General features: G+C 37.2%; 1 protein-coding gene across 1 annotated transcript in view; it reads right to left on the bottom strand.

The window, feature by feature from the left end:
* LOC123253653 (connector enhancer of kinase suppressor of ras 2-like) overlaps positions 1 to 24,589 on the bottom strand; it is a 530,144-nt gene that overhangs the window by 208,898 nt on the left and 296,657 nt on the right. Inside the window, 1 exon segment of the mRNA XM_044682811.1 lies at positions 1,317 to 1,385. Coding sequence (XP_044538746.1) covers positions 1,317 to 1,385 — 69 coding nt within the window.

Raw genomic sequence — 24,589 nt, 5'->3', positions numbered from 1 at the left:
ACAAAAGGCAGAATGATCATTTCAATAGTCCTGATATGGCCCTGTGGAGATTAAGAGCATCTTTCCAAATATCAGGGGGAATGGGAGATGATCTGATGGTTCTCTTTTCCTTTCTACTCAGAGCACCTGAAACAGTTTTGCCTTGAAGCAATATTCAGGAGATACACGAGGTGGCCAGAAGGTTCGGAACAAGGGGTCAATGAGGTGGAACACCATAAGTTATAGTACTAGTTAGGAACGGATAAGGAGGCCAAAAAGCTTTCTATCTTGCCTCAGTACCATGACTAGCTAGCTCAAGGTAAATGTTCATAAGTATTTGTTACCTAATGTCAAAAAAACAAACATTAGCTGAATGAATACTGTAGTGTTTGTATGACTTTATAAGTAGGCACCTTTCACCACTGGAGAAAAATGGATACACCTAAGTTAAAATGTTGAACTCTAAAGTAATTTGCTTTAGTTTGCCCAAGCTGGCCTTTGTCATACCATGCAAATTTTCAATTAATTGATATTTTTGTGATTATAGAGATAAATATCTAAACCAGTGGTTCCCAAACTTTTTTGGCCTACTGCCCCCTTTCCAGAAAAAATATTACTTAGCCCCTGGAAATTAATGTTTTTAAAATTTTAATAGCAATTAATAGGAAAGATAAATGCACCTGTGGCCATCACCGCTCCCCCCTCCCCGATCGCTGCAGCACCCACCAGGGGGCAGTAGTGCCCACTTTGGGAATCACTGATCTAAAGAGTTCATCAGCAAGTCAGACCATCTCTGTACATTTTTCTAATGAGTCATTCCTGAGTTTTTCTCAATACCATTCTAGGTTAACTTGGTTCCTAGCCCCATTCCTAGCTTAGCTATGATCCAAATTAGCATCTTGTAGACCGATCCTGACACATGACTTTCTCTTCTTGGTTAACTGTGGTCTTTTGACTTTGTGATCTCTACTACGAGCTTGTCTCTGATTTTGCCTTATCATCCTAAGCTCCCTCAAACCAAGAGAGTGTCAGCACTCTCGAATCCTGAACAGTATGGCTAACACAGAAAACAATTCAACAGATGTTCTCCTAATTGCTAGTCTTGTGGAACGAGCAGATAATATGGAAATTAGAGGACTGAATCCAAAGCCTACTTCCTCTACTTAGCACCTTAATGACCACAGACAAGTCACTTTGAGCCTCAGTCTCCTCATGTGTAAAAGGAATAGATTGGACTAGATGATGTCTAGGGCCCTTTCCAGCTCTAAGAGTGTATGACATTTCTCCACAAACTATTTCTTCCACAGTAGACATTGCACAAAACTCAATCTACTTACCACAGTCTGATCATTAACTTGGATCACTTCATCCCCTGCATCAATTTGCTTGCATTGGTCAAGATTACCCTAAAAAAAAACAAAAGAAAAGAGGAAACACATTCAACAAGGTGGTTGAAGAGCCATCAAAAAGAATCCTGGCATTTCTAAACATTAAAAAATGTCTACATCAATGAGGAAAACATCTGCATCAATAATAACATAAAGGCTATAAATACAAATAAAAAACAGAGGAGTGGGAAACCACGGGTGCCAAATGTTACATATACTGTCAGGGGTAGTCACTTTGCAGGGAGTTTTACTCACTCATTTTTTACTTTTTCCAACAAGAGTTCTACCAAAAGAGGTCTATATTATAAAAAAGAAGGCACTGATACAACTAATTTTAAAATACTCATGTACTCAGATTGTACTGATGCTGGTACATCATACGTTCAAAATAAAAATCAAATGAAAAGTTAAGACTCAAACTTGTACAAATGTACCACAGGGACTAGGGACTATGTTTCCCTGTCTCAAGAATGATGATGCCCAAATTGAACACATTAGAAACTATGTGTCTAAAAGAGATGAACACATTCTTCTACAGAAATTGAACTGAGAAAGCCACCATGCTGAGGTGGCAGAGGGCACAGTGGTTCATGGTAAAGAATTTAAATATTTTACTGGTCTAGTGAACAGTTTAGATTGGGAGGCGCTGAACTAAAAGAGAAGTACTTTGGAAACAGTGATTTTCAGTCATTATATTCATTTTTCCCACAGACTGACTTGAAAATAGCTACAGAACTCACCTGCCTGGCAACCTTGCCTATTGGGAACATAGCTGAGAATTGGGAAGCAAAAACAAAAACTCACATTACTGAGTCTCTAAAATAAATGTCACTGAGTTTTTACACTAAAATCATGTATTTATTTTATAAAAGTAAAATTAGCAGGTTGGGCTCAAAGGTCTCTCCCTTCCATCTCTCTATATATGATTCCATAATCAATCAGACTCCTAGTTTTCTTGCTTTGTTTAGGGGGAGGGTGATGGTGAGATGAGGTAAACAAATCTAAAGAGGTATGGGCTTGAAGTAGACCTTCTTTAAGTATATGATAGATGAAATGACAGATACATTTGTGTGTGTGTGTGTGTGTGTGTGTGTGTGTGTGTGTGTGTGTGTGTGTGTAATCTACTACAGATGACACTGACCTCTGTACAGATACAAAAAGCCAACTTTCAAGAATAATGGAACTTAGAATCTTAGAATATTGGAACATCTGAAAAAACCAGAGAGGATCATTTAGTCTAAGAGGAACCCCTTATTTTAGAGGTGTGGAAAGTAGCTCAGAAAGAGGAAAGGCTCATGCCTACTATGGTCACACAATAAATTAGTAGTAAAACTGGGACTAGAACTCAGGCCTCTGGACTTTTAGGTCATGGCTTTCTACTAGAACACACTATCTTAAGTTCATCTTAGGTATCTTCTGCCTCCTCCATTTTTGTCCTTCTCCATGCTTCTGATTTTCTTTTCTAAGAGGTACTTTGGTTTCATAGACACTCTATGGCAGTGATGGGCAAACTTTTTAAAGAGGGGGCCAAAGGAAAGGAAATGCTCCTCTGTCAATCTGTTTCTAAGGCAACTCTTTCCAAGTTTCATTGTATTGTATCCTACTCATTGCATTCGTCAGATTATGTCCGGATAGCACATTTCAGGGGGCCTCATCTGGCCCGTGGGCTGTAGTTTGCCCATCGCTGCTCTATGGCAATATTTTGCCAACATTTGAATAACACAAGACTATTCTCTACCCACTAGAAAATTTAGGAGGGAAGGGAATAATGTGCTTTGAAGAGCAGTGGAGCTCAGGATGGAGTCCACAGTGGCCTACCCTGCAAATCAGAGTTTAAGCATACATGAAAAAGAGATGGATGTTTAATAATAAAGAAGAGCTTGAAACATTTTTAGAAAAAAAACCAGAAGTTAAGAGATTATTTGCTTTCCTAATGTCCCAAAAACAGACATGCAAAAGTAAATAAATGCAGCAGGCAAGGACAGCGAGAGTGTCAAAAGTGACAATAAGAAATTTCTTCTAAATGTACACAATGAGACAGTGGTGAAGAATATACCCTACCTACAGGTGAATTGATTTTTTTTAATATTACCTCATGGGAGTGTACATGAAAGGGGTGAAGGGAATAGGAGAGATGTATGATGTACTGAGGTCAAATTAGGTATTGAAGTTCAGAAAGAGAGAGGCAGAATGGCAATAGACTATGTTCAAGGGAATTTCAGAGATCCTGAACATGGAAGCAGTACATTTATGGCTGAAAGCAAGATCAAATGCATGACCATCCTTGTTATGACTGAGCTGGAGCAGAGTAGGTCCTTGGAAATGAATAAATTGAGGAAGTGGGAAGTAGGGTTTTTGAGGGATTATCTGTCTGTGTCTATGATGAAATCCCCTAATATGAGGGCAGGAGGTGGAGAGGAGAGAAAGACTGTGAGCCAGGCACTGAACTCATTGAAGAAGGTATGGGAAATGTCCTGGAGGTCTGTAAAAAAGAGCTATGAGAGTTTTAATCGGGTGGTTGATATGGATTGAGCAAACCTCACTGGAACTTCACAGGAGGTTATTAAATGATGGTGATAAGAGGAGCACTTAGAAGCAGGAATGTGGTGCAAGGAATTTTTCCAACTCCCCCACTTTAACCAGGGACTTGGGGGGAATGAATGAAAGTATAGCCAGTATTGGAAAGTGTAGTCAGGGAGGTTGTGTCAGAAGAATGGAGTCAGGTCTTAGCAAAAGCCAGAAGACGGAAGGACTGGGAAAGGAAAAGATTTAAGATAAAAGAGGGTGTTTTTTTTTGCCTATAGAATAGGTATTCCAGAAGGCACAGTGGAATGGGTGGGTAACTTTGGGAAAAGATATGGTAAAGATTCAGGTGAATGAGAATAAAGAATTAGGCAAAGGAAGAGAGGGAATTTTGAACCAACTTTGGAATTACTTGGATGGGTAGGGTATGACCAGAGGGGAGTTTGTTAATCATTAAAGAAAAATTTTAGAAAGATTTTTCAGTGTTAGTAGAGTTATGACCTCAGGGTAGAGTCCTTTCAGAGCCTCAGGCAGTTCAGGTGAGGGAGCAAGAACTGGGAACGGATGGAATAATGCTATTTTCCTTCCCTCAGGTGAAGACCAGGCTGGACATTTGATGGAATGACCCTTTCTCCCTTCACTTCAGCAGTGGGAGACTGTTATGATGGAAGGATGCTTATCCTGTCTTCCCATAAGAAGCTGAAGACCAGGTATAGAGATGTTAGTAGCTGAGATGGGAGATGGAATGGCTGGAATGGTTAGAGTTATCTATCTATAAATGCCTTTTGCATCTACTGGATAATTCAGCTATGTCCCTTTCCCATTCCTTTTTCTTAGTGTTCCTATACTGCCAGGGCTATCTCTTATCCCCAAGAAATCTATTTGCCCTAAAAAGTTAAAGACTTACTATTTTACTTCATATTTACCAAAGCATTTGTATTTTTTTTAGTCTTACAAAGAGAGGGTAAAGATTAATTTAAAGTAATAAATCTTTAATGAAGAAAGTTTAGCTATTAGAAGACTGGGAGTGAGCTGAAGAAGCAAATCTCACTGACTCCATCTGTCAGACATGAACAAGAGACAGACAACTCATTTTGTTGCAAAAAGCCATTTCATGTTGTGTGTCTATGACATAATTATTATGTCTATTAATTTTTATTTATTTCTACTGCTTACTGTGACTCTGAACAAGTTATTTAATTTTAGAGCTTAAGTTTCTTCATCTATGAGATGAAAGGAGGCAGTTAAACTAGGTGATCTCTATGGCTCCCTTCCAACATTTGTGCCATGCATTGTTTTTTTGTGAACTGCTCTGAAATGAATAGTTGGGAGTTAAAAGAGTTAAAGAGTTAAATTCTATGACATATTATTATGTCTATGACACTACATGTAATAACATCAGCTATTTACGGTATTGAAATAATTCATGGATTCGCGATTTCATTGATGAGGTTAATTTCTTCACTGATAAAGATTATAATCCTATGACTTAAGACACTCTTAGTTGCTGTGAGTAAACAATTTATCACTTTGTGACCAATTGGCTACACTAGGTCCTTAGACAAAGTATCTGCTGTAGTGATTGTTTGTTCAGTCTTTCCAGCTTAAAATGATCTGCCAAAATTTTTGCCCCACCAGCATGATATTCTATAATGCCAGAACTAAACACATGGACTAAATAAAGCAGAAATTTTAATTTAAAAGAATCCAGAGTCATCTACCCAATGGGAGGAGGACTTCAGTGTTTAGTTAACTAATTCCTTCATCAGTATTCTCTGGTAACTTTTCTGGAAAGTTATTAGTTGAGGGAAAGCCTCATTGTCTTGAAGACAAGTTCCAGGGCATGAAAATATTTCTTCTGGGTTCTCGGTATACAAGGTAACATGAAGGAAACAAAAACATGCTTTTGGAAATTCAAAGATATTTTCCTTTATGTATGGGTACAAATGGCTTTAAATCTAGGCAGAACTTTGTAAAGCATCCCAATGACAACAATAACAACAAATTTGCCAGAGGAGTGTGAAAAGACTTCAACACATGAATTTGTTCATTCTTGCCCCCTGTGGACGCTGGTCTATATTCAGCCGGACCTAGACAACATGGCTCTGCCTTGTCCAAGTTAATAAAGTATTTATCATGCACCAGTTTGTACAAGACACTGTAACAGATGGAGAGAAATGCAAAAAGAAATGAAAAAATCTCTCCCTTCAAGGAAGAGACAATCTAGTCGAGGAATTTATAATCCATTCATATAAAAAAAAACCCTTAAACTCAGTTATACATGAGCTTTGAGCTCAAAGAGATCTTCTATTACTCTTTCAAGTTTCTCTAGAGGAAGCCCAAATTGCTACTAATTGTTTTTTTTAATGACACTAAAAATACATCCCTTGAAACACAAATAGACAAGTTTTAACTATTGAGAAGGAACTCCCTAATTTGAAAATGATAACTCTAGCTTTCCTTCCAAGGATGCTAACAGGCCATATAACAACTAATTACTTAACTAGAAACAGAGAAAGAACCCAAAACAGCAACCAGAGAAGCAAAATCAAATGCGAGTTGTCTTGCAATGATTCAAGGGGAATGATTCCTACAGTACACTCCCTGCTTTGGCTCATGAAATGTGTGGCTTCCTTCAGTCCTAAGCTGAGGGATGGTCACTCAGATGGTGTGAGGGCATGTGAGATCAGCTTCATCCAGTGCTTCTGAGACAAAGAATTACTGCTGGGGTTCTTAGTTCAAGTTCTAACCATATAAGTTTATTCAAGGAAAAAAAAACATATCACCAACTTTTTTTTTTACAAACTACGGTTTCTTTTCCAGACTAAAAACTGCAGGAACTTTTCCAGGGAGCTCTCTAATTGCTTTTCCTTTTCTCTTCAGTCTTTTCCACTAGGCATGAGTTGGTGGCATAACACCCTAGGTACTGGCAGATAACTTTCTAATAATGAGTACTATTAATAGGACATATTTACGGAGCCCTTCACAATTCACCAGTAACATTACTGATAATATTATTGTGAGGTAGATGGGACAGACTGTACTCCCATTTGAAAGATGAAGGATCTTAGAACTCTATCCTTTCCCCAATGATTTTTCCTCCTTGGGGCAATCTTTTGAACCTAGTACTTGAGCCATATTATTCCTTTACTCCAAAATCTTTTGTGGTTTCCTAACGCCCAGTGAATTAAAACAAAAATTCCTTATCCTAGTAAATCCTGGCATTCAAGGCCTTGTGGAAGGCCTCAATTGAAATCCTGACTCCACTGCTTACTATGACTCTGAACAAGTTATTTAATTTTAGAGCTTAAGTTTCTTCATCTATGAGATGAAAGGAGACAGTTAAACTAGGTGATCTCTATGGGCCCCCCTTCCAACATTTGTGCCATGCATCGTTTTTTCTGAACTTCTCTGAAATGAATAGTTGGGAGTTAAATGGCAGCTCAAGTTGAATTCCAAATTAAGAGTTCTTACCACTATCCCATCCTGCCTCTTTATGTTTCCAGTACATACTTCATTAAGAAGGCAAAAGTGGGGGCAGCTGGGTAGCTCAGTGGAGTGAGAGTCAGGCCTAGAGACGGGAGGTCCTAGGTTCAAATCTGGCCTCAGACACTTCCCAGCTGTGTGACCTTGGGCAAGTCACTTGACCCCCATTGCCCACCCTTACCAATCTTCCACCTATAAGTCAATACACAGAAGTTAAGGGTTTAAAATTTAAAAAAAAGGCAAAAGTGATAGTTAGATACAGGTGTAGCCAAGAAAGGAATGGACTCTTTTCCATTCCAGAGGGTTCACACTTTATCTGACCCCAACCATAAACAATGAGTCCCTTTCTTTGACTTGTCTCACACTAAATTATTTATCATCTCTTTAAATTAAAATCTAGTTATGAGGTCAATTCTCCTTGAGATGGGAAAAGGAATCAAGTTGTAGGCATGCCGAAACACACACACACACACACACACAAACACAAACACTTTGAAGCTTTTTTATTTCATTCTACACTTTTACCAGGGAAAGAAATCTTATGTGGTTTTCTGTTCCCTTGTGTTAGTTACACAGTTTGAAGATTGGAAGAGATTAGCTTGTGAAAGATTTATGGTTTTCATTTGGTCAACTGACAAATTCTCTTATTAAAAAATTTATGTACTTTTAAAAAGAGAATTGTTTTCCCTTTGCTATTAATATAATATTTCTCTTGTAGCAAAACATTCATGAGGATTTTGTAGTAAAACACAATACAATTGTTTTCATAGCTCATTATAAGGTTAGTTTCTGAATCTTTAAGAGTATGCATAACCAATTCATTTACCAAAATCATTTTGCTAAAAGTGAGACGGTTTGGCAAGGCAGTTGAATTGTGTGATGTTCATTAGTAACCAAGTGACATGAAAATGAATTCATAGTCTTTACAAGGCAATGCTTGAGAAAAAATAGGGGCAAAAACTTCATAAACTAACCATACTAATGCAAAAACTGAAAAAAAAAACTTTAGAAAAAAGAGAATTAAAACACAAGAAGAGTTTTAGTCATCTGTTAATGAAACTAGAAAAAAAATTGACCTCCAATGCAATTTGGAACTGAAGACCTTTGCCAAGTTTGCAGAAAATCAATGGAAGGAAACCACAGGAAGAATGCTCTAAATATTCTAACCCATCTAAAAAGAAACTATAAGTTTTAAGCAGAATCGTATACTATCATAATAAGAAAGAAACTTAGAAATTCTTCTAATCCAAACTCATTTTGCAGAGAAAAAAACCTGAAGTCCAGAGATGGGAAATAACTCACAAAGATTAACAGAGGAACCCTTTCAAAAACAGGACTTTCAGAACCCAAAATATAAATCTGCACCATTATTCAGACATCAAGGATGTTTGATTTAGAGTGAGAGGATCTGGATTCAAATACTGACTTTGTTATTTAATATTTTTGAGTCCTTGATCAAGTTACTTAACCTCTCTAAGCCTCAGTTTCCTCATCTGTGAAATGAGGTTAGACTATATGATGAACAAGTTTATTTCCCTTTTTTCTTTTTAAATAATTATTTTGAATTAAATTTTATTTTTAGTTCTGAAGTTTCTCCCTTCCAAGTCCCCTTCCCCCAACCATTGAGAAGGTAAACGATATAAAACTGTTACAAATATGTAAAATCAGATAAAACAAATGAAAACATTAGCCAGGTATGAAAAAAAGAAAGAAAAGAAGAATATGCTTTGATATACACTCTGTACTCTGAGTCTATCAACTCTCTATCCAGAAGTGGATAGCATGTTTCATCATGAGTCCTTTGGAATTGTAGTCAATTCTTGTGTTGATAAATTGCTATCCCTGTTCTGTTCATTTCACTTTGCATTATTCTTATGAATCTTCCCAGGTTTATCTGAAACCGTTTCCTTCATCATTTCTTAAAGCACAATAGTATTCCATGACTTCCATATACCATAACTTGTTTAGCCATTTCCCTAATTAATGTGAATGTAAAGTTTACCATAAAACTCTTTGCCACCATAAAAACCTCTGCTCTAAAGGTTTTCATACATATGGATAATTTTCCTCTTTCTTTGATCTCTTTGGTAGTTTGATTGGTATGGCACTGAATGAGTAAATTAGGTAGTAGTATCATTTTTATTACATTGGCTTGGTCTATCCATGAACAACTAATATTTCTCCAATTATTAAGATCTGTCTTTATTTGAGCAAACTATTTTGTACTGTGTTCATATATGTCCTCTCTATGTCTTGACAGATAGGCATTATATATTCTATTCTATTATCTGCAGTTATCATAAATGGAATTCTCTTTTAATCCCTTCCTGCTGGATTTTGTTGACAATATACAGAAATGATGATGATGATTTCTTTGGGTTTATTTTCAATCCAGCAACTTTGCTAAGGTTAATTGTCCCAATTAATTTCTTAGTTGACTTTCTAGTGTTCTATAAATAAATCATCTGCAAAAAGTGGCAATTTTCTTTCCTATGTTGCTATAGTTTTCTAGTACAATAGTGAATAGTATTGGCAATAATGGACATCCTAGCTTAATGCCTAATATTATTAGGAAGGTTTCTAGCTTGTTCTTATTACAAAGAAAACTTGGTTTTGATTTTGGATAAATACTATTTGTCATTTTAAGGAAAACTCATTACTATGCTTTCTAGTTTTAAAAATAAAAAAGTATAATATTAGAAGCATTTTTGCATTCATTAAAACGTTTATAATTTTCCTACTATTGAGCTAACACTGTGTTCTTGGCATAACTCTAGCCTGGTCATAGTGTATGACCATTATGATATATCACTGTATTTTCCTTGCTATGATCTTATTTAAAATTTTTTTGCATCAGTATTCGTGACAGATACTGGTCTATAGTTTTCTTTCTCTGTTTTGACTCTCCCTGCTTTAGATATCAAGACCATGCTTGTCCTATAGAAGGAATTTGCTAGGACCCATTTTTTACCTATAAAAAATAATTTATATAGTATTGGAATTAACTGTTCCTTAAATGCTTGGTAGAATTCACTGACAAATCCATCTGATTCTGTTTTTTTCCTTTTGGAAATTCATTTATGTCTTGTTCAACTTCTTTTTCTAAGATAAAACTATTTAAGTACTCTATATCTTGTTAATTTGATCAACTTATATATTTGTAACTATCGAGTTCATTCTGATTGTCAGTTTCACTGGTATATAGTTGAGTGAAATATCCCCATATAATTGTTTTTATTTCTTCTTCATCGATTGTGATTTCACCTTATTTTAATTTTTGGTACTAGTAAAGTGACCCTAATTTGACCTGTACTCTCTACTAGTTCAGGGATTCTCTGGGATCTCTTTTTGGCCCAGTGATTCCTGCCCTGGTACCCAGTCTTAGTCCTCTTTTGGTCCTTGGTTGTAGCGTGCTTTTGGCCAGACCCTGTCCCCAGTATCTGCAGACTACTCTGTCAGTCTTCCCAGGCCACCCTGGGCTAGAAAATAACTCACTGTGACTTTTTCTTGGCTTTCTGGAAAATAATTTGTTCTTCTATGTTTCCTAGTACTTTTGTTGGGGAAGGGTTTCATGAGCGGCTAGGCTGTACTGTTTCCAGTCACTCACCCATCATGAGTTATTTCTAATTCTAAATCTATAAGCCTGTGTTCTCTCTAGATGAACTACTCTCCTACCCAGCACCTTCCCATCCCTAATCTCATTTGTCAGTTTAAGTCTCATTTTCTTATTATAACAAATAAATAAAATCACTCTATTAAATTTACTACTTATTTTCCAAATTTGAACTTAAACCCTTCTAAAACTGTACAATGATAAACTCTTTAACACAAGCAGGTAGATGATATCTAATTATTAACCTTACTTACACCAATAAGATAAATACCTCAAGGATTTGTGATTTTCCAACACAGACTGAAACCTTTAGAGCCTTTACTGATGATCTATAACTTTAAAATATTAACAGATTTCAACACTGGAAGCAAATCAGAAGCATATTACACCTAAACCAAGCATGATAATATCTTACTGTGACAATCTATTTGTAAGAAAATTTCTCACACTGTTCACACATGTGCATACAGATGCAGCTTTGCTTCCCTCTCCCACATCTGGAGGAAAGGAATACAAAATTAGAAAACTCATTTACAAACACTTAGAAAATAAATTAGCAGCCGTAGGGGGAAAAATCCTCAAGACTCAATATTTCTTCAACCTCTTTTACGTAAAACACTGGATTAGTAAGTCTATTTGATTCAATTAGAGCCCCAAATAGTACACACTAATTTGCTACTATCAAGGATACCTAGAGTCGAAGCATCCAAAAAGGCACCTCAACTTGTGTTAAGGGACTTCCTGGGGTAACTGCTCCTGGGCCCAAGTTCTCACAGCTTTCTTATCTTTGACCATAGCTTCTCACAATCTCTGGTTCACATCCTTTCAAGCTAGGGGAAATGGAGTCCCCCAAAGAAAGAAGGCATTATTTCAATAGGTCTGATATTATAAAAACACATACACATATCTATTTCCTTATTTTAGAGGATTATAATGGCAGGTGTTGCTGATATTTTTACATATAAATATACATCCATACCTATAGAGTGTGCTATCTGAGCCTCAAGACATTTCCCTTTATTTTTTTAAACCTTTACCTTTTGTCTTAGAATCCTTATCAAATATTGGTAAGGGCTAGGCAATGAGCATTATGTGACTTGTCCAGGGTCACAGATAGGAAGTGTCTGAGACCAGATTTGAACATAGGACCTCCTGTCTTTATGCTGGCTCTCAATCCACTGAGAGATCTACTTGCCCCTACATCTATTTAAAAGAAAAAAATGAAAACATAGAGAAATGACATCTTCTACTAATTATAAACCAAATCTAATCAGATCTATTACTATTAGGAAAATATCTTCACAACAAAAAAGATCATGAGAACTCTTAGCCTAAGCTCGCTTATGTACATAACAACATCTTATACAGAAAATCCAGACAAACTTGAAGTTTTCTGGTGAATCTTCCTTGCTCTCTGATTGTAGTTATCCATGCCAACATTTTGATTAAGTGAATAATCCTATGAGACCCTGCAACTGACAACTTTATATAATTGTAAATTTCTTAACTGAGTTTTTGATACCAGAATTTTATCTAAAAAAGACTATTTTATTTTGTTCATATCAGGAAAATTTGAAAAGTCAATAAATGCCCTGTGCCCTAAATTCATCAACGCTAAGTCCAACATTATAGCAGTTTTGCCTAGTGATGTCTAAGGTCCCTTTCAGCTCTCAGTTCCTAAATCCTATGTCCTTATTCTATCAAGAACCAATTTCCTTTGATCTCCTTTGCTAGAAACCAAAAGAAAGCAAGACTACTGTTGTAGCATCCTCTTGGCATTCTTCTTTTTTTAAGCATTGGGGGGAATTCAGTGGAAAGAATATTCAGCCAAGGGTATATTTTCAAATTCTTCCACTTTCTGCCATCCAAAAAACAGAATGGGGGGAAAAGATACCCTGGACCAGATAGGAACTAAGAAACTACTGTCTAGGATATCCAGATATTTAAGGCACGCACATTTTAAATGTAGAAAGTGCCTTTCTTTACTTTACAAAGAAGATATTCTTATCAAATCAGGCACTGGTCAGGTTATACTTTTTTTTTTAATTTCAAAAGTCCAACTTAAACATTTTGCATATATATGTTACATCAATAGGATGTGCTAATGTAATGCCCAGAGAGGGTTTGCTTCAAATATAGCCGAAAGTTTTCTGGTTCTTTTTTCCAGTATTTGATTATATTTAGTTTTAACCTAGATACCAAGAATTTCTGTCAAAATCAACCTCATGCTGGACTTTTTTTTAATGCAGTGTAATATTCTGTAACTGATTCATAATGCTAAGGAACAATACAAACCAAATACATATTGATCTCTAATGACAACAATCCAAGCTGTCTAGCTATAGCAGAACTCCCATTAGTACCTACATTTATGCTTGTGAACTGAACATCCATTCAGCTAATAATCAAAGGTAATTTCCTCTCCAAATTAATGTTCTTTCCATCTTTTGAGGACAGTGATGTTTATGTCAAAACTACATGTACATTTTGAGTCCAGGACCATTTTCCACTCCTGTGAAATTATAAATAATAAGCACAAAATATACACAAGCTAGTGACTGGGGTGATTTCTGGATGAAATAGGGCTTTGTGTTTCCAGCCAACAAATTTAGGGACCTGGAGAAAACCAAAGTGCTTCCAAACACTAACAAAGAGATAAGCAAATGGGCCAACAGGACTTTGCTTCCTTCTTTCTGGCAACTCACAAACTTTGACGAGAATGAAAAGAGGGCTCAGTGTTTTTGACTCTTTGGTTGGTCCAAACTCTGCAAAGCAATGCTCCCTTTCGAATAAATCAGCCTCCCCTATGCCCTTCCCAGGCCCAGAGGAGTTGAGGCTGAGCCAGATCTACTGTGGTTCTGGGGTCAAGAGATGAGGAGGAACAAAAAGCCTTTGCCATCCCTTAGGAGAGGAGGGTTATCCAGTACTAATACCACTGAGCTGAAATATCCCTTGAAAGGTGATTTACTAAGCAAGGTGGGACATGCAGGCTGTGCTCAAGTAGAGCTAAAATGGCCCCATTCACAGATTTGCCCCTTCCTTCACCACATCTTCTCATTCCAAGAATACTTAATATTTTATAATTGGGGACAAACTTTATATATATTCTTTTGTGGCATCAGGGCACTTTAGTATCTATGAGCATATAAATTCTTATACCATTCAAATGATATGACTATGAGAGGCACAATGAGCTTCACTTTTGGGAAACTAAGGTTCCCAGAAGTCATGTGACCGACTGATTTCCTTCAACCTATATGTCTCCTGACTCCAGACAAGAACATTCTATTTTTTTTAAGATTTTTTTTAAACCCTTAACTTCTGTGTATTGACTTATAGGTGGAAGAGTGGTAAGGGTAGGCAATGGGGGTCAAGTGACTTGCCCAGGGTCACACAGCTGGGAAGTGTCTGAGGCCGGATTTGAACCTAAGACCTCCCGTCTCCAGGCCTGGCTCTCAATCCACTGAGCTACCCAGCTGCCCCCCACATTCTATTTTTAAGGCACTGTGATAAGCACTTTGAGAAATATAGAAAAAGATGAAGAAATATAGCACTAGCTCTGAAGGAATTGATTATCTAGTGAGGTAGTTAAGGTATAATGAGGGAAAAAAGCATCAGATATTTCTAGTCAATAGATGTGGATTCAAATCCCAGTTTTGCTACTTACTTAGATAACTCAGGCTTGGAGTCAAGAAGATTTGAGTTCAAATCCAGCCTGAGATACTTACCAACTGTGTCACTTTGGGCAAGGCACTTAACCTCTATTTGCCTTAATCCACTGGAGAAGGAAATGGCAAACCACTCCAGTATCTTTTGCCAAGAAAACCCCATGGATAGTATTAGGGTGCTGTGCTCCACAGGATCGTCAAGTCAGACAAGAATGAACAACAACAGCTGAAAGAGACTATTCTCTCTGAGGGTCAAGGATAAGATTGAGATAATAAGACTTGTACTGCCTATCCCATAAGTCATTGTGAGGAAAGCTCTCTGTAAACTGCCAAGTGTACAAGAGATATAATCTATTCCCATGACAAAGCAGCCTATGGCAAAAGCTTAAGAGAAGGATGAAGGACTATAAGAATTCAAAGGAAGGCAAGATCATTTCCAGACTTAATGAAGGAGATAGTCTTTGGGCTAGGCCCTGAAGACTCTCAACAGGTGGAGAAAGAGGAAGATATTCTAGTAAGAGGCAAAGACAGAGAGATGGGAATTGGAGGCGTGTGTCTAATAAATAGCATATAAACCATACTTCCAGGGAATAATGAGAAATAAAGCTAGAAGGGCAAGGTGAGTACAACTAATAGAAGGCTTTGAATGACAATTTAAGAATATTAGGTAATAGGGAGTCATTGAAGATTTTTGAACAGGGAGATATAATCAAAGTTGTATATACTCAAAGGACATCAAAACTGGTGGTGTTATGAAAGATTTAACTTCTGGAGGCAATGAGACCAATTAAGATGCCATTCAAAGAGTTCAGGAGATTAACATTACACATGTCTCATGCTTAGAATTGGACATGGAAAGGGACAAGTCTTTTTTTGGTTTTTGAACCCCACAACTAAACATCTGGTTTGCCTTTGGGCATTTGCCTAAACCTTTCAGCCAAGAGAAACCAACAATCTGGTGACTATAAATTATTCTCTACAAGAACAACCAATGTCCTAGCTTCAAAATAGCCTAAAATAGAAAATGGTACCTTTTCTGGAGAATTCAGAAAATTGTAGGAAATAAAATCTAGCATAATTTGGCTTTCTCACAGTCTTTAGTAACTAAAACACTAGTAACCAAAAAACAACCCCCCCCAAACCCTAAGATTTCCCCAAGATCTCTTAAGTACAATAAAATATTTGTGAATTTTCCAATTTGTATGGAATAAACATTTTCTTGGGTCATAGTAATTAATATCTCCAGGCAAAAATGGCTAGTTATGTTAACCTCTACTCACATTTTTGTTTCATGTCAACTGACTACTTTCATTTCATTTTTTTATCCACCTTTTTTAAACCTTTATCTTCCATCTTAGAATCAATACTAAGTATTGGTACTGAGGCAGAAGAGTGTTAAGAGCTAGGGAATGAGAGTTAAGTGACTTTTTCATGGTCACAGAGCTAGGAAGTGTCTGGGGCAAATTTGAACCCAGGGCTTCCCATCTCTATACCTAGCTCTCAATCCAATGAGTCACCTAGATGCCCCTCATTTTTTATCAGTCTTAAATGAAATGGTTAAAAGAGGGGCAATATAAAAACTCTCAATTTCTCATAACTTATCATGTCTAAAAAGAAACCAATTCATTTCTCAATCCCCCCCCACCTTGAGCCTAACCTTTTCTCCATCTTTATGATTTTTTAAGCTTGTCTATGAGAGTACCATTTTCTTTCCTTGAGAAGCCCTGAGTCACTTCTGACTCCTCTCCTTTCCCAGCTCCAAGTACTATTGCAGGTTTTGTGTATTTGGGGTAAAGGCTCTCACACTACCTCCTTTCCATTTCCATGGCCACTCCCCTCCTGTTTGGTCCTTTATTACTGCACACACCTCAGTTACTTCAGGAATCACCTATAGCAAAACTGCTTCCTCCACATCCCTCCCAATCCTTTTTATCTTTTGCTACTGAACTTGTACCACTCTCATCACTCTCCTGGCATGGTCTTAAGGACAAGATGGAAAACAAATCTCAGGTCTTCAATGATTCCACTTAAGTTCTAGCTGAGAGCTAACTAGCTAGCTATTTATTGCTTGTGTGTGCCATGCCCAGGCTTGCCTCCATATCTTTAGGGTCACACTATTTCTCTGTTTGGAATGTCTGCCCTCCTTCCTCACTAAGTTCTAATCACTATTCAAGGCTCAGTTAAATACATGAGATGGGAATCTTAACATAACTTCATGTTATTGGCATTGTTTCTTTGTCCGGTTGCACTACATAATAAAGACTCCTTTTAAGACCTGGGATAAATGGTTTAACTTCAAGCATTTAACCTTCATTAACTTCCTCGGTTTCCTCATTTGTAAAGATAATGGCAAAGTGTCTTGGTTATTTGGAGAATATTACTTTTCAGGAAAAAAAGGATAGACTCTGATGATATACAACTAAGGTGAAACTTATATATATATATACATAGCGTATTAAAATATCCTACTTGAAGATAGCAATTTCATGTAAAAAGAACTATACTTAAAAAAATAGAGACTTGATCATCAGTTCAAGTTATCACTCTCCAAAGGGGTTTGACTTTCTTCCTTCAGCCTCAGGGCATTTGATCTTCTCTGGGGCAAAATAGTGATGCTCTCTGACCATCCCTATATCTGCCAGTTTATCCAGGGAAACATTTGGTGAACTTTCACTGAGTCAGGCTATCTCTCTGTCCTGCTGTTAAACAAGCCTTTCTCAGACAGAAAGAAACAGACAGACAATTGAGCGAGGCCAAGACATTTGGAGCCAGATATCTGATAGCCTGCCTCATGCAGACCCAGCCCCTAAAGTCTGTTCTAGGACTAAAGTTCTATAATGCCAAGAACCTGTACATGTTTATACTGCCCCCTCCTGGCAGTCATGCCTGGGAGGGGCAGGTTATATGTTTCTTGAAGAACTCAAAAAAGTCATTGAAGGGAAGGCAGATATGAATTATGCTTTCTATTTGAAAACTTTTTTTGCTAATATTTTAAATAAACCCAACTATGGGTTTAGATAGGAAAACATGATTTAAAAAAACTCACAAGATTTCTTTGAAATTCAATTGCTAATAAACATTTTAAAATTGTAGTCATTTCCCTTGGCCCTTGGATACCTTTAAGATAACAAAGTTAAATTAAAGGAAGTTAAAGGGAAGAAAAGCAGTCCACCCACATTAAAACTCCAAAGACAGAAAGTAAAATGCCAGAGCGAAGCCAATTACAAATGAAAACAAACACCAGGAAAGCTCCCAAACTCCAAAAGCTTACATTTTTAGAAGTTCCTGTGATTACATGCAGCCCATCATATGTTGACTTGATATACATCCCCCAAAGAAAAAGCAAGAGAAGAAATAATTAGGATATGTGGGTGGTTAATTCTACACAAACCAGCTCCCTTCAATATTGCAATAAACAAATAAAAGATGTTTGCACAATAATGGAACAACACTTGTTTTGGATTAAGCTCAATGGCATTTTAGCAGATTGGAGGGAACCATGATTGAATAAAACTTGCAAAATAAAATGAAATAAAATAAAACAAAACACATTCAGAGCCAATAAAAACACATGTTCTCTTTTTAATGTGTCCATGAATTCCTACATGAGAACATAAATTCTGTCCTAAAAATTTCCTAAAAGCTCAAGCAATAATGAAAAAATAGGCATAGTATTTTTATTAAAGCCACCTAGTCATTTGATTTTTCCTTACAAAATTTTAGAATTGCACAGTAGAAGTATTTTAAAGAAACCATGTGATAACTTTTTTGAGATGTACTGTAATATTTCATCGCAGAAAAATGGCCACAGTGTCATTGGCTTGAATTAGATACACCTTAGCAAAAGTTTGTTTTCGTTTGTTATTACAGGAAGGCTTGGGACATACGTGCCACACAATGACTTCTAATCACAGAATCTTAGAAATGAAAAGAGTAACCATAATTTTCTAGTACAACTGGAACCCATTGCCATCATGCTTCCTCAAGTCTGCTACATTTTCCTTTGACAAGTCATATCCTTTGAGAACTAAGTAGAGAATCATAGATCTAGAATTAGAAGGGACCTCAAGAGACCATTTTGTCCATTTCACAGATGAAGAGATTTAGAAAATGAAGAGAGAAAAATAATTTGCCTAAAGTCACATAGATAAGGCACCCAGCAGAGTCAAGATTTGAAAATAAGTCATCAGTCAGTGCTTTTCCCCTTTTCTACATTGCCTCCTGAGGCCAAACTTATATTTCTTTTAAGAGATGATATATTTTTAAAAGCTGAACTTAGTAACCTGAAAAAAAGGTCCACCTCCATCCAGTAGCTACCTTGGCTCCTGGTAACCAAATGCTGCATCTCTAAGGCGCCATTATGTAGGAACCATGTTTGCATCACATCAGAAGCAGAGTTTAATGTGTTGTGGGGATATTTTTAAAACATGAAAATATGAAAGTCTAATCTAGATAACATTAAGAAGTACTATGAGTGCTGCCGATTTTCAGCAGAAATTTCTTTCCCCAAATCACGAAATTATTCAAAAGTACCCAGGGAATATATCTCAGAAGTCTAGCACAACACCTCATCTCAAGAAAAACAAAAACGAAAACTTGAATCTACCACATTCATGAGTGGCAAAAAATATTTTTATTGTTGAGTCTTTTCAGATGTTAGAGAGGAGGGGTTGGTGATGGTAAAAACCCATAATAGGGGTTCTTAACCTGGGTCCCTGTGGATAGATTTTTGGAGGTCTATAAACTTGGATAGGAAAGCTAATTAGATCTTTAATTTCACTCATTTCTGACTGAAATTTAGCATGTCCTTCCTCCTTAAAAACCTTTTTTTTTTCCTGAGAAGGGTCCTTATACTTCATCAGGCTTCCAAAGGAGTCCATGACACAACAAAAGTGAAGAACTCCTACACTACACTGATACCCACATTTCCTTTGTGGGTTTGATTTGGGGAAGGAGAAAGGGAGATAGTAGATAAGGGAAGAAAAGCATGAATGAATAATTTGGAGCTGCTTATTCAAGTTCTGTCTTGATCACAGTATCTATAAAACTGTATTCAGCTTGACCAAAGAGATCAAAGAGAATAAGAGATCATTGGATTCTGGATCTGGAGTTGAAAGGAACCCTAGAGGTCACCTAATTCAACTGCCTCATTCTACAACTAAGGAAATTGAGGCCCAGAAAGGGTGATTTGCCCTAGGTCATGTGAGTTATCTGACTCCAAATTCTATGCTGCTCCACTGGCAGGGAGAAGGATCAGTAAAAGGGAAAGACTACTCTAAGAAAGATATTCAATGGTATTTTGTTTTCTGTGTTCAGAAGTTCTGGGGAAAATTCTTTAAAATTTTAAAATTTTTATTTCATTAAATATTTATTAATTATATGTAAAATTTTTTGTAACATTAATTTAAAAAATGTTTAAGTTCTCTTATATCCCTCCCACTGAGAAGGCAAGTTATACAATACTGATTATACATGTGAAGTGATGCAAAACATGTTTCTATATTAGTCATGCTGCAAAAGAAAACACAAGAAAAACTTAAGAAAAATAAAGAAAGTTAAAAAAAGATGTTTTAATCTGCACTCAGAGTTCATCAGATCTCTCTCTTTCTCTGGGAGAGGAGAGCATTTTTCATTATCAGTCTTTTGGAATTGTATTGACCACTTTAATTGGAGTAGGTAGGTATTTTGGAATTGTCATTGATCTCTTTGGAGCAGCTGTCTTTCACAGTTAATCATCTGTATAGTTGTTACTATATACAATGTTCTCCTGGTTCTGCTCACTTCATTTTGCATGAGTTCACACAAATCTTCCCAGGTTTTTCTGAAACCATCATCATTTCTTGTAGCACAATAGTATCCCATCACAATCACAATTTGTTTAGCCATTCCCCAACTGATGGCCATTCCCTCAATTTTCAATTTCTTGACAGTGCAAAAAGAGCTGCTATAAATATTTTTATACAAATATGCTCTTTTCCCTTTCCCTTAAACTCTTTGAGACCTAGTAGTGGTATTTCTGAGTCAAAGAGTATTAACAGTTTTATAGCTCTTTTGGTATAGTTCCAAAATGTTCTCTAGCATCGTTGGACCAGTTCGTGACTCTATCAACAGTATATTAATACCTCTGGGAAGTATTCCTGCATTATTTCTTGTAATATAGAGTTCACAATTTGACTTGTAATGTTCTTCTGGGAACCCTACAATTCTTACATCATTTCTGTGCATCCTGTCCTCAAGATTCATGTTTTATTTGTAGGAAAAGCATCCTTTAAATTTTTTTGTTTTGATTTTTTACTGTTATTGCTTTTTGTTTCTCTTCTTCCAGATTGTCCTTCACTTCCATTTATTTGAATTCTCAATAAGTTGTCTTCTGCTTTGTTTCTTTGCTGAGACTTGCCACCATGGATTCAATTTCTTCTATTCTGCCAATTATTTTTGCTGTGCAGGTTACAAATTCTGGTCTCATAGTTCTTGTTCCTACTCTTAAGCCACTAAGGAACAGAAAGCTGAGATTTTAAGCTCTCCTCAAAATCCATTGGGCCCTCTACTTTATCAGGGGTTGAATAATTTTCTTTTGGTCTGTAGTTTTTATTCATAGATTCATGAACTCTTTTACTAAATCTGGAGATCATATTTCCTTTTGCTGTTAATGTCTTCCCTCTTGGTTTGTCTGCTTATGCTCAAGATCTTTGAATTTTCTTCCTCCTGAGATGTTTGTAATTTCAATCTTGTTTTCCTTATTTTCCCTTATTGCTCTCTTTCTGATTCCCTCCTCTCTGATGATGGCAGGAGACTGGATTTCAAAGTGTCTCAGCCTCTTCCCATACTAGGCAATTCACAATACAATGACTCAGCTCTCTATCTCAGGGAGGTTTTTTGGGGACAGAAATGGCCCCCAGCTGGATATATCAGATCCTTTTCCTCAGGCTTAATGAAGTGCCACATAGCATCTTTTCTCTACATAAATACATATGTCCTGCTCATTCCCTGTTTCCTAGCCCTGGTCCAATGGGACAGAACATTGTAATTAGGGCAGATTTCTTCACTTTGCTGTTTGGATCTCTGTGGCTTGGGGAGGGGCTGGAGGCGATGGTCAGAACGGAGAGCTTAGCTCACGGACATGTGTCTGTCTTGTTCTTTTCCCTCAGTTCTTCCATTTTCTTGCAGAACTCGGTTGCAGTGGTTCCAGTAAATTTCCCTGGCACTGAGGGGGAGATTTGGGGGTCCTATGTGGTTGCATTCTGTTTTCAAGTCCCTGAATCCACAGGATGAGAAGTGGCAGAGGGGATGCTAGGTAAATGTAAATTAGGCATTAGTTTGTGGAGTTATTCTCTTCTTTGGGGTCTTGGGGTCCTAGACCACAGGGACAGCTGGAATCTCTATCTCTGGTATATAACTTTGAGAGGTTGTGAGGATCAGAGAAAATGTCTAGTGTGTCACCTGACTCAGAACCTTTCACTTTTATTTTAAAAAATGATGATCATTGAAAATGTGACCAAAAAAAGAGTATGGGGAATACTATCAAATATTTCATCCTTGCACAGGACCTTCCAGAGACCATGCCATGAAGCAGCTTTGGAACTACTTCCCTGAGTCAGACTGTTAAGATATGTAAGATAGGTAGCCAGACTCAAAATCAGCCATACTCTTTCATCCAGGCAACTTTCTCTTTTGCAAGGGACATAGTCCTCTTTCTCTCTCCTCTACTCCTTAGACACACTTTCCCCTCTTGCTCTAGAAAGTATGATCAAAGCAATATCACTATAATGTAAATTGTTTGAACTACTAATCCACTTACTGTCCCTATAACTTTCCAGAACACAACACTCTTTCCTGGTCACACACCCCTAAATATATTGTTTCCCCTTATTATAACATAAGCTTCTTGAAGGGGGGGGCTGTCTCATTTTTGCTTTTGAGCTTGGTGCATAGTGAGTACTTAAATATTTTTATTCATTCATTCATTCATTCACACTACATAAAAGCCTAGAAATATATTTTTCCAGTCAACCTTTTGCCATAAATATCCAGCTTGGAAAAGAAAAGGATTACAAAGTCTGTCGTCAGTGACGAGGATTTTCAGATCATGCTTTAATTTTTCAAACAAATCACAATCAGTGAGGTTTACTATTGAGGATTCTTCTGGAGTCTTTATAAATACTTGCTTTGATAGTCAAGGTTCCACTTGCTTGAACACAAATGTGCATGTAGTAAATATTACATATTTGCATAATTGAAAAGTCATGCCCTGGTTGCTAGAGCTGTCTGAAGTACAGCACTGGGAGAATAATACTGGCTGACTCCTCTGTAAGCACCAGCAAGGTTGAGGCCTTTGTATTGTTAGAACTTTTGACTGCTGTATCTGCAACCAAATGCTAGTCACTTACTTGCTTTCTAGACTAGTAAATGTGTGTGCCATCATCAGAAAGGAAAGAACCTTCTGCCAACACTTCCTTTTTCTTTTCCTTGGTCTCAGAAGGGTACCTGCTTTTGCTACTATGTAATACCTAAGCTACTCAAAGATGTCTATTGGACTCTTTAGGAAAGAGTCTAGGGGCTAGGCCTGGCTTTGTCCCTGATGACCTTAACTGGTGCCTTTACTCACCAGGCTTCAGTTTTCTTCTCAAAAAATGAGGGAGTTGTACCACAGTGGACTTCTTAACCTTTTTATGTCATAGACTCCTGTGGTGGTCTGGTGAACACTATAGACCTTTCCTCTGAATCATGTTTTTAAATAATTGAAGGAAAAGATAAATTTCAGCTAGAGGTTAGTAAAAACAAAGGCGTAACTTTTGCCAACCAAGTTTACAGACCCTGTGAAATCTATCTACCAACTCTCAGGGTAAGAATCCTTGATCTAAAGACTCTCTAAGGTGCCTTCTTGCTCTATGATTCCATGACCTATTTTATTTAAAGTTTTTGCTGTGCTGGGTTAACACTCTAAAATAGGTCATAAAATCATAGAGGAAGAAGGCACCTTAGAGAGTCTTTAAACCAACCTCCTCATTTTTTGAGAAGAAAACAAAGACCCAAGAAAATGATACCATTTACTCAAGGTTAACACTGGACAGCTAGATGGCACTGTGGATAGAGTACAAGGCCTGGAGGCAGGAAGACTGATCTTCATGAGTTCAAATCTGACCTCAGACACTTAATGAAGGGGTAGAACCAAGATGGTGGCTTAGAAGCAGGGAAAATTGAAACTGCTCTGACAATCCTACCAAACCAATCTTTAAAAACCACCTCAAAACAATAGGACTCAAAAACAAACAGCAAGAAGGTGTGAGGGAGCTCTCCTGCTGAATACAACTTAAAAGGTAGACAGAGAGAGTTGATTTTTCATGGGATAAAGGGAAATGGTAGCAAAACTGCACACAGAGGAGTGCTGATCAATCAACCCCTTACCTATTGCACTTGGTTCCTTGATTGGGTGTAGGCTAACTCCAAAATCCCAGGACAGGGGCTTCATCAGCAAAAGAATATCTCAGACCCACCCCTTGAAGTCCCAGATACTGGCACCAGCCCTCAGTGATGCCTGGAAGTCCACAGCACTGGGCTCTTTCAAGCTTGTCCTGCTGTGGTACAGACCTAGTCCTAGGGTAAAATAGCTCACACTGCCAAACCCAGCAAGCCAGCAGCAGAGGAGACAGACCAGCAAGCAGCTTTCAGAATTCCCAGTCCATAGGCAGAAAATGGCTGGAAAATTGAGTAAACAGCAAAAGAAACATTTAACACTCGAAAATTTCTATGGAAACAATCAGAAAAGCACAGAACCAACAGGAGATGGTGAGACCTAAGCAACCACATGCAAAACCTCAAAAAAAAGGGAATTGGTCTCAAGCTCTGGATGAACTTAAAAAGGAGTTAAAAAATCAAATAAGACAGGTCAAAGAAAAACCAGACACTTAATAGCTTTGTGACCTTGAGCAAGT

The sequence above is a fragment of the Gracilinanus agilis genome, chromosome X, assembly GCF_016433145.1.
Source record: "Gracilinanus agilis isolate LMUSP501 chromosome X, AgileGrace, whole genome shotgun sequence".
Taxonomy (NCBI): domain Eukaryota; kingdom Metazoa; phylum Chordata; class Mammalia; order Didelphimorphia; family Didelphidae; genus Gracilinanus; species Gracilinanus agilis.
The sequence above is the reverse complement of the archived record's forward strand: the minus strand, read 5'-3'. Positions and strand labels throughout refer to the sequence as shown.